Source organism: Clarias gariepinus, chromosome 3 (assembly GCF_024256425.1).
Source record: "Clarias gariepinus isolate MV-2021 ecotype Netherlands chromosome 3, CGAR_prim_01v2, whole genome shotgun sequence".
Lineage (NCBI taxonomy): Eukaryota > Metazoa > Chordata > Actinopteri > Siluriformes > Clariidae > Clarias > Clarias gariepinus.
Genome location: NC_071102.1, coordinates 13,035,101 through 13,050,437, shown reverse-complemented (window position 1 = coordinate 13,050,437; position 15,337 = coordinate 13,035,101). Strand labels below are relative to the sequence as shown.

The 15,337-nt window shown below is 37.0% G+C and overlaps 1 protein-coding gene across 2 annotated transcripts in view; it reads right to left on the bottom strand.

Annotated features, from left to right (window-relative positions):
* LOC128519259 (lysyl oxidase homolog 4) overlaps positions 1-15,337 on the bottom strand; it is a 38,525-nt gene that overhangs the window by 14,865 nt on the left and 8,323 nt on the right. For both annotated transcript variants that reach the window (XM_053492928.1, XM_053492927.1), the window contains exons 5-11: positions 8,862-8,900; positions 8,569-8,779; positions 7,923-8,100; positions 2,682-2,836; positions 2,307-2,462; positions 1,225-1,387; positions 558-801 (exon numbers count right to left, since the gene is read on the bottom strand). In XM_053492928.1, coding sequence (XP_053348903.1) covers positions 558-801; positions 1,225-1,387; positions 2,307-2,462; positions 2,682-2,836; positions 7,923-8,100; positions 8,569-8,779; positions 8,862-8,900 — 1,146 coding nt within the window. The remainder of the gene's footprint in view (positions 1-557; positions 802-1,224; positions 1,388-2,306; positions 2,463-2,681; positions 2,837-7,922; positions 8,101-8,568; positions 8,780-8,861; positions 8,901-15,337) is intronic.

Here is a 15,337-nt window from a genome sequence, read left to right as displayed (position 1 = left end):
AGACATAAATTTTAAGGACACACCTATTCCATGCACTGATCCCTTCTACAAGCATTTACATAGAAATTATGGGATAAAAACTTGCGATCAAGGGCTTCTTTATTTAGCTGTAATGGAAGCAGATATGGGTTTGTGACCCAGTCCTGTTTGTACACAAGGAGCAAAAGGAGCACCAATATATACAGCAAATACTGCATTTTCCAAGCTATAGATTTTTTTGTAATATAAACCCCATTCATTCAGCCTGCTTCGAGAAACAACTCAAATTGTATACAGCATCTTAGTGTACTGCAATGTTTTACGTATACTGCTATAGTTTGGTAATTTAATTTTACAGGCATGCTAATTGTGTACTTGGGGTAAAGTTTTTAAATAATAAAAACTAAAATAAAATTGTTAAATCTTTTACGATTATATATATATATATATATATATATATATATATATATATATATATATATATAGACACTTTGTCTTCTTTACTAAACATTTTTGTAATTAATCTAAGTTCATGAGTGTATGCACACCATGCTTTTGCTTTGACTTTGTGCCGTTACCTGTGGCACTGGTGCCAGACCCAGGAATCACGTCCAGCTCGTGGCCGGAAGTCTGCACGTCCAAGGTTCATGATCCGTGAGGAGAAGCGAAGTAAGCGCCGGTGGCCGTAGGGCCAGTTCATGTGGGCGGCTGAGGACGAGAGGCAGCGCTCCTCATGGGCACAGGTGAGCAGGTGAAGAGGACGATCCTCCAGGTATGCCGACTCCTGGACCAGCTGAGAGTCCAACACCAAGTCTGGTGCAGCTGGACACAGATTTATTTCATTTTCAACACAACCAAAAACACTTGCAAGTGTAAAATCAGCTGTTGTACAGTTTTTTTTTATCATTCACAGTTTGTCAAAATACCACATTTTAAAAACAATGTACTTACTACTAACTTGTTATGATATACAAACATCTATTTGAAAATGCATTTTAAAAGGGCAAGGAGAAAAAGCAAAGTACAGTCCATGCTACTGAGAAGATGAACAACCTCAGAGCATATAAAAATAGTTAGAGGTAGAGGTGGGTAAATAAGTTGACTTTTATTTTGCATCACATCATAAGAAAGGGATGCAAAATAAAAGTCAAAATTTATATTCATATCTTTATTGGATTAGTAAATAAAAATGTCTACTATATGCAGTAGATGGTTATTATAATCATAGATAGTTACTATACTCACTTTCAGCACAGGTTACACCAGCCGCTCTGATTCCACCCCCTCGATTACAGTACACATGACCGTTTCTCCTACACTGCTGGATTGACATCTCTGTCCCAATGCAATGAGTCCCGCTGAGAATCACGTCCCCTGCATCTGGGGTACCAACCCAGTACGCAGTCTCCTGCATCACAGAACACAGAAGGAACAAATTACTGACTTTTATAACATAAAGTGCGAGTAGTGCAGTAAGTATTTGTCAAACAATTTTACACAAAGGCCTATGCCAAGTGAATAATCAAAAATGGAAATATTTTATGGCTATGATTAGGGCATGGTGAGGTGAAACCACATGATATTAACATAGCGGACTTATACAGAGTGCCAAGGCTATAAAACCAGCAGTAACTAAAAAGCAAAAATGCCAAAACAGTTACTCACAGATCAACAAATATTCCAGATGAATATGTTTCAGAAGCCCAAAGAGTATCTTGGGAATTAGTAACCCGGGCCAAAGTGAATTCATTGCCTGGGATTCAATCAACGGTAGATAAGCTGGTTGAAAGTAGTGTGTCAATAAGCAGATTCATTTGAGGTTATTATGCCTTTTTCACTCTCCCCTTCCTCATGCTATTAGTGGTCCAAGTTTATGGAAATACTAACAGTGTTCTCATCTGGTGCAAGTAAAAAAAAAAACACAACTATTTAAAGTTTGTTTTCTCTCCGTCTTTCCTACTTTTGTGCTACTTTCTCTTGGAAGTCTGGACGCACTTCATGGAAAGCCTGCAATTACCTTCTGCATGGGAAATAACAGAAGACTGAAAAAACAAATGCAGTGAGGATATAAACAAAACCAGGGCAAAGTGGCACGCTAGGCTAGAAGAAATCTATTCCAGTTGTTTAGTGCAAGAAAAGGTGCTGCCTGCCTTCATCTGGCTTTTGCTTTAGTGGCAAGTATGTGTTTGACCATTCACAGTGAGACTGCGAGATGTGTGTGATGTGTGGATTTGTGGATTAGAGAGGGTTTGTCCTTTGTATCACCTTAGAAGGACACATACAGTACACACCCTGGAAAGTGTGAGTTGGCTGTAGTAGATCCATACCTGGTGAGCTGAGGATGCAAAGCCCATGCCAAGCTGTCTGCAGACCACCATGGCCTCATTAATGCCCCAATTCTCACTGCAAACTGTTCCCCAGCGCCCATCGATCAAAACCTCCACCTTGCCCTCGAAGGCATCTCTCCCTCCTGCCAAACGCACCTGAGAGAAAGATCGAAAATAAGAAAGGAAGAAAGAAAGGGCAAAATAGGAAAGCCGTAATTTAAATATAACTGAAGAGAAGAAATGAAATGTGAGTTTATAAGCACATACATAAATCGAATGATTATAATTAATACCCAAGAAATACAATAAGTATCTTTATCCAAAACAGTCCTGTGTGTGTGTGTGTGTGTGTGTGCGTGCGCGCGCACGTCTCACCGTAGCTGACAGGCCAGTTTTGGGAACGTTGCAGCGAACAGAAACATCCTGGCTGTGTTTGCAGGTATACAGTGGAACCTCCCGATACTTACACTGCTTTATGGAGCTCTCCTGGCCAGTACACTGCACTGAGTTCATATGGATGGGACCCGTACCTGCCGAACACATAACATGCAAGAACACGTTATTTAAAGGCCCTTAAAGTTCCTTTGTGTGTATACAGCCAAAACACAGTATTGGTGCTAATTTTATTATTTTTTTATGTTATCCATATGATACAGAAAAAAGTGTGCCAAAGAAGCTACTTCTGAAGTCTATGCAACATGGAAATGACCAATCTTGCTTCATTAAAATTTCAAGTTGCTAACTTTAGCTGTTTTGGAGAGATTATTTTATATGTGCCTCAAAATGCATATTTTTTAGTGTTATTCTGGCACGCTTCAAACAATAATAATTAAAAATGCTAATTATTATCACTTATTACACCTTTTTACCTTCCGCTTGTGTGAGGCACTATCCGCTCCTTCCGCTTGTGTGAGTAATAAAGTGATACTCTATCACTTTATCACTAATATTCCAGATGAATATAAAGTGATACTTTATCACTGCACCACTCAGAGGCCGCAAATTATCATTATTCAAATTATAATTAGACGCATATGACCTGTTAAAAATGGTTGTTTAAATTAAAGTATTCCATGCAAAATAAACCAAAAAAATCTGTAGTGTCCGTAACCATGTCAAATTCATGTTGCAATATTTTAGCAAATTTGCATTTTAGAATGATACACTTTTTCAGGTAAAATTTGACTTTTCATGTGAAATTTAAATAGCTAAGTTTCATCTAAGTGACAATTAAGATTAGTGAAAAACTTAAATTCAGAAAAGTTACGGACATGACCAGAGGTGTCAAGTAACGAAGTACAAATACTTTGTTACCTTACTTAAGTAGAAATTTTGGGTATCTATACTTTACTGGAGTAATTATTGTTCAGCCGACTTTTTACTTCTACTCCTTACATTTTCACGCAATTATCTGTACTTTCTACTCCTTACATTTTAAATATAACCTTGTTACTCCTGTTTTATTTCAGCTTGTCATTCAAAAAATAAACAAACAAACAAACAAAAAAAAACAACCGGATAAACCACGCCATCCGGATGGAGGGAATTTGATTCTGGTTGGATAAGAAGTATTCCACCTGCACATGACGTCACGTCACACTTCAGCAAGGACGTTTGAATAAAATAGCATTTTCTGGTTGATAAGGTTGTGATAAGTAGACGAAGATGTCCGTGCTAGAGACATAAGATTCGAGCGAAAGGTCACAACCAAGCACCAGCGAGGAAGGTAACAGCACCAGGAAGGTAACAGGAATGATAAAGGTTCCAATAAAGGTTACCGATGACATGCCTCTGAAGTTTGACTTTTTGCACCATTAAAATACTTATAGGCAACCAGTTATCATATCCTCTTCTCCATAAAACATGTTAATGCTCAGTAGTACACATATATGGTTCTTTAATGTATTTGCATTGTACTAAAATGCATTCTTATTCAGTTGCCATATACAGTATCCCAAATCACTATGGCCGTTAAAAAATGCAACAAAAAAGCAACACATTTTTAGATAGTTAGTGCAGTATATAGGCCCGTGGCACAGCCTAAGCTTTTATCCTTAATGCTTTTTTCCCCTACACGTTACTTTTACTTTTATACTTTAAGTAGTTTTGAAACCAGTACTTTTACACTTTTACTTGAGTAAAAAGCTTGAGTTGATACTTCAACTTCTAAAGAAGTCTTTTTAAACCCTAGTATCTATACTTCTACTCAAGTAATGAATGTGAATACTTTTGACACCACTGGACATGACATAAAAGGGCATGAAATTGTATATGGAAAATGCGTTTCTTATTATCTGATAAAAATAAAAAATGTGTATGCATATTTACTAAGAAATGAAGCATGGATCGGGATATAAGAAGCATTAAGTATGATAGAACATGGTGTTTTATGATCCTATCTGAAAATTCACTTTGTCACCTAGGTGAGACACTTATTACCACCCAAAACCATGTCTTTTCCAATAGTCAGTTACAATGCCATATGTCATGTTCATGTTTGCCTATAGGCAAATTAAGTCTCATTCCCACATTAGCTCCTTTTTCAGCTGCTAGAAATAGCGATTAGAGCATTTTTCTTGCACCAGACAGCCACTGAACTAGTCATTAGGAAAACAAAAATGGCACAGCTCTGATGTGGACAGGAGAAAAGCATGTGAGCAGTCACCATCCCTTACGAAATTACACCCCGAAACCCAGCACATCGTTTAATGCTTTGAAATAGAAACAAGGGGCACGAAGGGGAAACAAATTGTGCAAAGACAGGAATTCCTGTAATTTAGAGCACAGTTGGGTCATGATGTCATCAGAATGAGACAAGGGTAAATGGTCGCTTCTGTTCTTCTGTTCTAAAGGTTGCTTTCGTAAACTGAAGATTACATAAGATTGAAAATGCATGATAAAAAACAAAATACGTTTTTTTTTAAGAGAAGAAAAAGAAAATTATCCCTGTTGTGTTGCATGAAAAAAAAAGACTTTCTGAGGTTTTAACTGGTGAAGGAAAAAACATAAACACAAAATGCATGTACAGTGGAAGGACAATCTCCAAATCAAATATACAAAACTCAAAGTAAAAAAAACAAACACACATACACTGAAGCTGTCTACCACAGTACACTGGGGTTTAAATTAAAGTGAATGTTGTTGTTGGACGTCTGCTCCCATCGAGGGGTCGCCACAGCAGACCATCCGATCTACGCACCACTTTCTAACAGGTTTTTCACCGGATGCTCTTTCTGATGCAATCGGCCTATTTTATCTGGTCTTGAGACTGGCACAGTGACTTTGCATGGCTTCTAATATTGTCTGGCTTTTACATTTTACAAAGCAACACCCATGACCATCTGAAAAACGCGGCAGTTGTTTTGAAATGTACAAGTTTAAATTATGTACCATGATTCTACCTTCTTACTTTTCTTTGGGACCTTTTTACTTTTATTTAAGCAAGTAGCCAATGATAAAAGCTTATCTAAAGGGTAGAGGACCTTCCTGCTCAGTTTTATGGTGTTTGTCTGGGAAAAGTATGGAAAATAGAAAAAAATTGTGAATGAAAATAACAGTGATGCACACATATCCAATTAAGAGCAATTTTAAACATATTTTAAAATAAGAATATGCTGGTAATTTCAGGCATCATTCAGTAATTCATTAATTCATTTAGTAACAGTTTTATCCTGGTCAGGATCGTGGGAGGTACCCACTGCGCCACCTTGCTGTCTTTTAGGTTTCATATTCAATACAAGCATTAATAACAAGGGGAAAAAAACCCTTCTGGTTTAGGTCATACCCACTTTGTGATTAAATACCACTAATGAAAATAGAAGAAATGCACATGGAGAGAGTGGTGAGCACTACTTTGTAGTGAGCATGCATGTGTCCTATGCCCTATACAGACAGGACTATTATTTCTGTAAAATGTAATAAAATAGTACTTATTTTCTCAAACTGCAATGACTCCATTATAAATATATTTATAGAAATTTTTCTTATTTTTTGCACAAAAAATTATACCTAAGGTTGTTACAAGCTGTCTAACATGACAAAATGACATTGTCATCAACTAGACAAAATGACAAAACTTAGAGGAATATATTCATAGAACCATCCATTATTTCTTGATTGTGGAAAAGTAGTAACAGTTAAAGTCTTTTTTTTTTTTTTTTTTTTTTTTTTGCACATTGAAAGTCTATCCAGATGGCACTAAAATTATTATCCTCCTATAATGTGCATCAAAAACAGTAAGAGATTCGGTTTGGAATTTTCTCAGTGGAAAAGGGAGAGAAAAAAACATTGACATTTCCAGTTTGGACAGAAATAAAATCACTGAGTAGCACCTGCAACAGGTAGAATTACTCAAGCTCCCAGTGTGAAGCTAACTCTGTCTGTATTACAAATTTAAACGCAATTTGAGCAGATTTTTTTTCAAGAGGAGGTCCAGTAGTGTCACATAATATATATATATATATATATATATATATATATATATATGTTTTTGTTTTTTTTGCATGTAGTCCAGAAGTATTTGATCTTCTGTGAGCAGTAACGAGGCTTCTTCAGTTCATTTATGCATTTACAGTAGATGATATGATGTTTCCTGTTCACTTTAACAAACTGGAAACCTAATTAGGATCAAAGCCAAACCCATAAACATGCTCCAGCATTACAGAGAGGCCTTTACATTTTTTCCCTGTTTGTTTTTCTGGCCCTTTTCAAAGAACAATTTGTTTTTTAATCTAAGATGGACCATTTGCAAAGTCTGTTTCTCTCTCTTTTCCTTTTGCCGTTTAAATAATGCTAGTAGAAATAACAAGGATGTTTTAGATTTACTTCTGTCCTATACTTTTGTTACTGAATATTCTATCCTGTACATCTATAAATCTTTTTATGTTATACATATATTACAGAAAATGTGTGTCAAAAAGCTACTCGTAAAGTTTATGCACTATGGAAGTGAACAATCTTGTTTTTTTTTTAACTCTAGCCATTTTGGAGAAATACAGTCTTACTTCAAACAAAAATAATTAAAAATCCAAATGATTGCAAATTTCCTTATGAGTATTCTGTAATAACTGGTCTAAGCTTCTAAAAGCATAGCTTGTTGCTTAAATTAAAGTATTCTGTGCTTAAGGACTTTTTCCTCAAAAAATCTGTAGTGTCAGTAACCATGTCAAAAGAATCTTAACAATTTTGCATTTTAGAATAATACACTTTTACAGGTTTATGTCATGTGAAATCTAAATTGGCCAAGTTTCATCTGAACGACAATTAAGATCATTAAAAAAATTTTAATAAAAAAAAGTTATGGACACTACATAAAAGTAAAACACACAAAAAATGTGTTTCTTTTTTATCTGATAAAAAGTTTAATGTGTATGCATATTTACAAAAACATGAGGCATGGATCGGAAGATACAAAGCATTATGTATTAAGAAAAATAGTGTTATATGATCATATCTTAAAGTTCACTTTTTCATCTAGGTGAGACATTTTTTATTACACCAATACCATTTTTTGTTCGAATACAAACACATTCTTTTTACATCCAAACTAGATTTTTTTGTGTTAATTTGCAGTTGAATCAGAGTATAGGTTTGTGGTAAGTCAAAAAAGTGTCTTACCTTGGCCCAAGTATGCACCTCTCAGGGCCTCTTTGGCAGTGCCGAAGCCCAGCTCCCTACACACTACGCTGGCAGCCTTCAGGTCCCAAAGGTGATCGCACACCGTCCCCCATTTTCCCTCTTTCAGCACCTCGACACGTCCTTCTCCAAGCCTGGGGCCTGCTTTTAGGCGTACTGCCTGCTTAAACAAGCAGAGAAAGGCTTTGTGAGGAACTGTTTAAAAAACTTAAAAACACAATAAATAAACTAGAGAAATATACTATTTGGCAATGGACTATAACGGAATAGGTGTACATGATGTTTATTAATTTTTAACTCGGCTATCAACATCGTAACATACACATATGGTAATTAAACATTAAAAATCTTTTTTATCTTAAAATTTTACTTAATGATAGTACTAGTGTCAGTACTAGTGATAGTACAAGTGACTTTTAAACTAGAAAACAGCAAATCAGTTTATTCAATCATCTATTTTGTTGATATCTATCTATATATATATATATATATATATATATATATATATATATATATATATATAAATCCTGTGTTCAATCATTAAAGTTTTCTGGTTTCCATAACTGAGCTGTAGGTCAGATGGTCTGTTGGTCAGGAGTCTGCACACTTTTGCAGCAGATGTGCTCACCTGAGAGGAATGTGGAGCTTGAGGATGTCCAGAGGGGGACAGGCGGGAGAACTGCGGACCAGGCACACAACGCACCACAGCATGCATCCCACCATTACATGGCACTTCACTACGTGCAAAAGACAGCTGTGTCTGACATTGTGCCAAGGAGGTCTCAGCTCCTGAGCACTTCACCTTCTCCACCCAGTAACCCTTCTTGCTGACAGTGGTCCTGTGAGACAGACAACCCATATCAGGTTTTAAGCATTTCAGTAATGTGCCAATTACAAACTGAATAAAAGGTCAGAACTTACCGTGTGGCTGGATCCATAATTTTGGATTCCCACTGTTTCCTGAGAAAGAAGAGATTCAATAAACCATAAAATGACCAGAAATATACACACTGAAACCTCATACCAAATTTGAACTCAATAAATATGCTCCTTAGCATAGAGACAGGCCGGTAAACATGGTGTATTTTTGTGTGTTTATGTTAGCTGAAGTGCCACCAGTCTAAGATTTAATAATTCAGACTCTTGTCTCCAGGACGTCCAACTTCACATACACACTTACATCAGCAGAGTTCTGCTTCACTATATGGGGTCAGTTAAATAAATAGAAACTGTGTATATGTCATAGACAAAACAAGCCGAGGAGGTTTGGTGGTTTTGTGGATCCCAAACAGACTTACAGAGATCCCAGTGTTCCCTGCTTGCAGTCAGACACCCCCTGTGTCGTTTTTCTCCATCTGTCTCTTGCGTCTCTCGTTTGGGAATTTTATTTTTTTAGTATAAACTTCTGTCTCAGATGGAATCAGCACTATACATGACGTTGCCTGAAGATCTAATGAAAGCACACACCCCAAATGACCTGGAAATAAATTGACTGGTCTATTGTGTGAGGAAGTAATAATTGTTTAACACGAACTACAAGAAACCAAATATGTTTGTCCACAATGGATTGGTTGAACAAAAAGAATAAAATGTAACGTCCTGATTCTGTAATAGCACAAAAAATTCATCCAAAATGCGTTATTTATTAGTCTACATGGCTAATAAATAACATAAATGACAATAGAAGTTAAAATCGTTTCTATAAAAATATGCACATCTTCTGCACATGTATTTTTCACCCTTTTATTGTTAAGCCTTTATTTGTCACATATACATTACTACAAAGTAAAATTCATTCTTCGCATATTCTAACAGGAATATGGACTTTAAACCGCCAACCTTCCGATCAGTAACGCAGGGCCGTAACCCCCTGATCTACATGTCTTTGACTGTGGAAGGAAGCCGGACCACCTGAAGGAAACCTACCAGCACAGGGAGAACATGCTAACTAATTAAACATATTGAATCTGGACCCTGGAGTTGCAAGGTGACAGCGCTAACCACTAAGCCACCATGCCGCCTTACTTTATAGCTATACTATACTTTATAGCTGCAAGAAAAAATACCAGTCACCCTTTAGTCATATCATTAGGGCTTGACATTGGCTACAATTTCCTGTTCTCACTTTGCACTATGAGTGCAGCCATGACAGAGAAATCATGGTGTTTCAAGTGAAAGAAATCACACTTTATTGAGAATTTAGCAAGACATTGTCAGTTATTTTGACTTGACATATTTAGTTACATGTAATCAACATTAGCTCCAGTGAATAAGTAAAAGCTAGACAACAGACATGCCTTTGTTGAATAGTAACATCTTGGGTAAGAGGAAAGTTACGCTAAATCGGTGCTATATGTATCAAAGCCAGTCCTTTAAAAACATCTTAAGCGCTTTTGTGCCTATTTGACTAGGAAGCAGCCATGCAGGAGCCTGCAGGAAGTTGCCACGCTAATAGGCATTTAGGCTAAATATAATCCCTGGCTACTGATGCTTTCAAGCCACCAGACTAGTGATGATTGGAACCACACACCCTATAAGGGACATAAAGCACAATAGTGCTCTATCCAGGGTTGACTGGGTTACAGCAAAGCTTTCTTCAGCAAACAAATCACAGACTGCCATCTTTTTGTCCGCAACTCTTAATCTACAGTAGCATGAAATTATAGGTATTATGCTAATACAGGGCACCAATCATCAGACAATGTCAGGACATTTAGTAAATTTACATGACTGAGTCTATACCACACACGCACACACACACACACACACACACACACTACCATTAGAGTAGCAAGCCTCACACACTACTGTCTACCAAGGCGAATCACAGCATGTGTGTGTTGGTGGTCTGGTCTGGTTTAGGCCATGGTTTTTGTCGAAGTGCTCATTTGCCACTTGTACACCTACGAGAGGTTTTCGTCAGCTGCTCACAAAGGACTTCAAAAAAGTAAAAAAAAAGAGGTTTGAAAAGTTTCAGGGGAAGTCGATTCTTTTTAAAATGCTTTCTTCTAGCTAAGGCTTTTATATGAAGTAGCAATTGGGAGGGTTCAATGGCGGAATGGTAGACACATCAAACCACGGACTTGCTGAGTCATAACTCATTTCTGCTAATCTGTGGAGTTGCTAATCGGGAGGAGAGGTGACCGCATTACCCTTGCTTTTGTTGTGGTTTCACAGTAAGCATGGCGGACAGAAGGCAATGTCTGCATTAAAGTGTGAAAAGGGGAAAATTTGAGATTTGTAGCCTGAAATAATGCAGGTGCATATAACATTAAACTAATTCTTAAACACAGTGTTTGCACAAGACTGGGAAAAGTATAAAAATGATCCTCCCTAATATTAAAGCAGTCAGTTAAGATCACAGGTACTTTTCTGAGCATGTGCATAAAGACTTATACTGTACAACACACACTACTTTCTCCCTATCAGTTTAAATAGCTAGTTAGTAGCTAATCTTAGACAAACAAAACAGCTACAGTTGCTGTGATCATTATTTAGCGGCACAGTGGCTTAGTGGTTAACACTGTTGCCTTGCACTTTTAGGTTCTGGGCTCGATTCCTGTGTAGGGTTTGTGTGCATGTTCTCCCCGTGCTTGGTGGGTTTCCTCCCAGAACTCCAATTTCCTTCCACAATTTCCAAGACATGCAGATTAGGCTAATTGGTGTTTATAAATTGCCCATAGTGTATAAATGTGCATGTGAGTGTTGAGGTCTTACAAAATGGCAGTAAATACAATGGTCACCATTGGCCTCCACAGTCCCTAGTTGGATGGATACTTGTTCTACATCAACATCAACTAAATGCACAATGCCAGTAACTAGGCCAAATCAAATACTAGAGGGAAATAGAGCCATTGGTGGTCTTCTCAGATTGGAATAAGATTTATTTGTAAGTCACTTTGGGTAAAACTATGAAGATATATTTAGGCAGAACAGGATAATGACAATCTACTGCTAAAACATCCCAGGAGATGGAGTGGACTATGATTGTCATTATTGATGTAACCCACCATAGTTGATCCATGAGCCATGGTTTGGAACACAAATTGCAAAGTTTAACATAGTGTGAAATACAGTTTTGGGCCTCATTCCTGGGTGGGAAAAGAAATTGCACACGCACAAATGGTATTATCACTTGCCCAAAGTCTCCCTCACGCCGATGCTCACTTGTTCTATGCCTGGCAGGTGTGCCAGATCACACTGACAAAGTTCCATCTAGGCAGTGGATTCATACTGTAGATTCATTATCAAAGCACATTCTTTGTTTCAGTACAATTAGCCAAATTTTTTATTATCCTTTTAAGTCACATTTTCCAGCACAATATAAAAAAAGTTGACCAAAATCTGGCAAAGCTCCCCACTCCACTTTGCACATCAGGACAAAACAGCCAACACGATTGAACTCATTTGCAGTATCTAAATGGCTTTCAGAGAATTCTTCCTATTAAGAACAGTAAATGTCCACATAATCAAAAATGAATTAAGAATTTTATATTTTTTTTATTTGAAGATTTTATTTAAACATTCGACATCTTGGATGTTGTTTTCATTAAAGACAATGGCTACAAGTTCCTTGTTTTAGGTTCTACAAATAATGAAATTATGTTTGGCTTGTTTTTTTCCCACTGATTCAAAAAATGAACCAACTCAAACCTGCGATATAATCTGAATCGTGAGTTTTTTTGATCAGTTGCATCCCTAGTGCTCATGGACGCTTATGCTCTGAAGGTGGATTCCTGCTGTGCACACAGGGATAGCCAGGGATAGCCCCAGGATCCTCTGTGACGCTGAGCAAAGCAGACTAAATCTTTCACTCAAGATTATAGCTGTTAATACTATATCATACTAAGGCGCTTTTTCCCCCTAATTTTAAAGAGCAAAAGTGCATTATGTGAGATTCAAGGAGTGAAGTTTAGCACTCATTTACTAGTAGCTACACCAGTTATAAACAACATTAACAGTATTGCTTCTTTCTAACTAGTTATATCAAATTAATTTCTGTCCAAATACTGATATCACTATTTCATCAATTTATTCAATTTCATCAAATAATGCTCTATTAATTTCTTTACAAATGTGTCTGGACAGTCAAAGAAGACTTATATTATGCACTTACATATGCACAAAGGTTATTCAGCACACACCACTATATTTATAATCTACACACAAAAAATGAAGTTGCAGGAAAAATGGTCTGGATTCAAAATAATTATGGTTGATTTTAATATATGTAACGTCTCCCAAAATGTGGCTTGTGGTGGAAAGAAAAAAGCAAACTCTATCCATCTTAATACTTATAAGTCGGAAAGCATTCAAGAATGACCCAGACCAACCGATTCAAATTAGCCGTCAAAATCTCACTTCTACCACCAGTGGCAGCCCAGAGGAATTCATGCTGCCATACATCCTTCTAACCTGTGAAAGCTTGTCTAGGGAACACATGTTCTTTCTGCAAAATATAGCATAGTCTGTTTTTTCAGACAAGTAATAACTGCCGAAAAGACAGCAAAGCGTTACTTTATTTAGCCAGTCAGCCATGAACCATTGGACATTTGAAATGGCTACGTAAACACCATCCTAAAGGCGAGAAATGGCTTTTCTTCTCTTAAACACAAAACCTTTCTTTGACCGAAATGACGGAAAGAGAGAGCTGAGGCTTTAACGGCCACATGGGCGAGGTCCTGTGCTGACACAGCCAAATCGAACACGGCTATTAAAACGCAGTCAGAGACACTGCCGCAGGATTCCACCTTATAATTACTTGAGCACTGCGTCCCAGCCCGAGAGGACAGCAATTCGGAGCTCAAAGTTGAGGTGTGACACGAAGCCGGAAGCCTAAACCGCAAAAAGGGTGAACCTCAGAGAATGGGCATCAGACTGCCATTCAAAACCAACAAAAAACTGATGTTTTCTCTCTTTTTTTAAATTTATTTATATCGTAGCTTTTAATGATAGCATACACCTGCCCATACAGGGTTTCAGGATCTTAACTTAATCAGAAATACATGGAAATGAAATACATGTTCTGTAGCTTACTGTTATGCACTTATGATAGAAAGTTAAAATCATATCATAATCATATAGTCTAAAAGCTGCACAAATCGGCAATCACAAATCCGCCATCTGAGGCTAGTTTTTTAAAATTCATTTGCAGAAGCTTATGCACTGCATTTGGTTTAATGCATATGTTAAGAAAATCTAAACAGCACATCAAATGGTGTGCATAAACTAAAAATAAAAACCTTTCAAAAGTTATGTTTAAATATGCAATTCTGTCACAGTAGAATCTTCTCTTAAAATCTAATTAAAATGTGCTAAATTTATCAAATGTCATGGTATGTAAGGTCCTGTAATTATATATTCCAGTCACGTAAAACAGACACTATCATCTCGCTCCAACTGTACAGAAGTTTTGGAGGGAGCTACAAACATATAAACAAATCCCCAAGGCCAAACAGGCTATACTTCCCACAAGGCTTGTCTTCCCACAACGACCACAACTGAAAGAAAGTGATATGAGTTACACAGAGATTGGATTTCAGATGTTCGGAAAATTGGTTTACAGCAAACGGGTTCACTATAGATACACTGGTTGTAAAAATTGTCTTAATTGTAAAGGACCTGTCAAGAACAGGATAAAGGTTGTGAGGTCTAATCTCAGGACTACTACAAAGTCACTGTAGGATCCATGAGCATAACTCTTAACACATAACTACTTCAGCATAGCTGATGCTGCATTTTGACCCATTATACTGTAGGTTCCCATAAAAAAATACTTAAGGGAAATCTTTTAATTCTAACTGATGCAGTTAGATGAAATTAGTGACCTTCATCAAACAAAGAAAATGAGGAGATTGCTGCCATTATTGGAATTGTCTTAATCTGGAAAAGGATTGTGAATCATCAATTTTGTGGAAGAAATGTGTTGTAAAAATATTAATAAATAGTGATCACTTAAATCACAGCTATGTTTAATAGTGAAAGAGCATTTCCACACACAGTGTGATAAAAACTTTACAGGATTGGGAATAAACAGCTGTGTGGCCAAAAGAAATTCACTATTGGATAAAGGCTTCAATTTGCAAGTGAGCATAAACATGGAAAAAGGTCATGTGGTCTGATGATTCCAGATTGATAGGGATTAATGATTAAATCAGGTCAATGCTCAGCAAGGTTACAGTATCTTCCCTGATGCCATGGCCATATTGCAACATGACAAAGCCAATATTCATTAAGCTCAATTGTGTAAGTGGTTCTGGAGCATGAGGAATCATTTTAACACATGAATTGGCCACCACAGAATCCTGACCTTCAGCCCACTAAAAGTCTTTGGGATTTGCTGGAGTAGTTTAACAGAGTGTTTTAATTTTCCAAACATCAATAAATATATCTGCCAA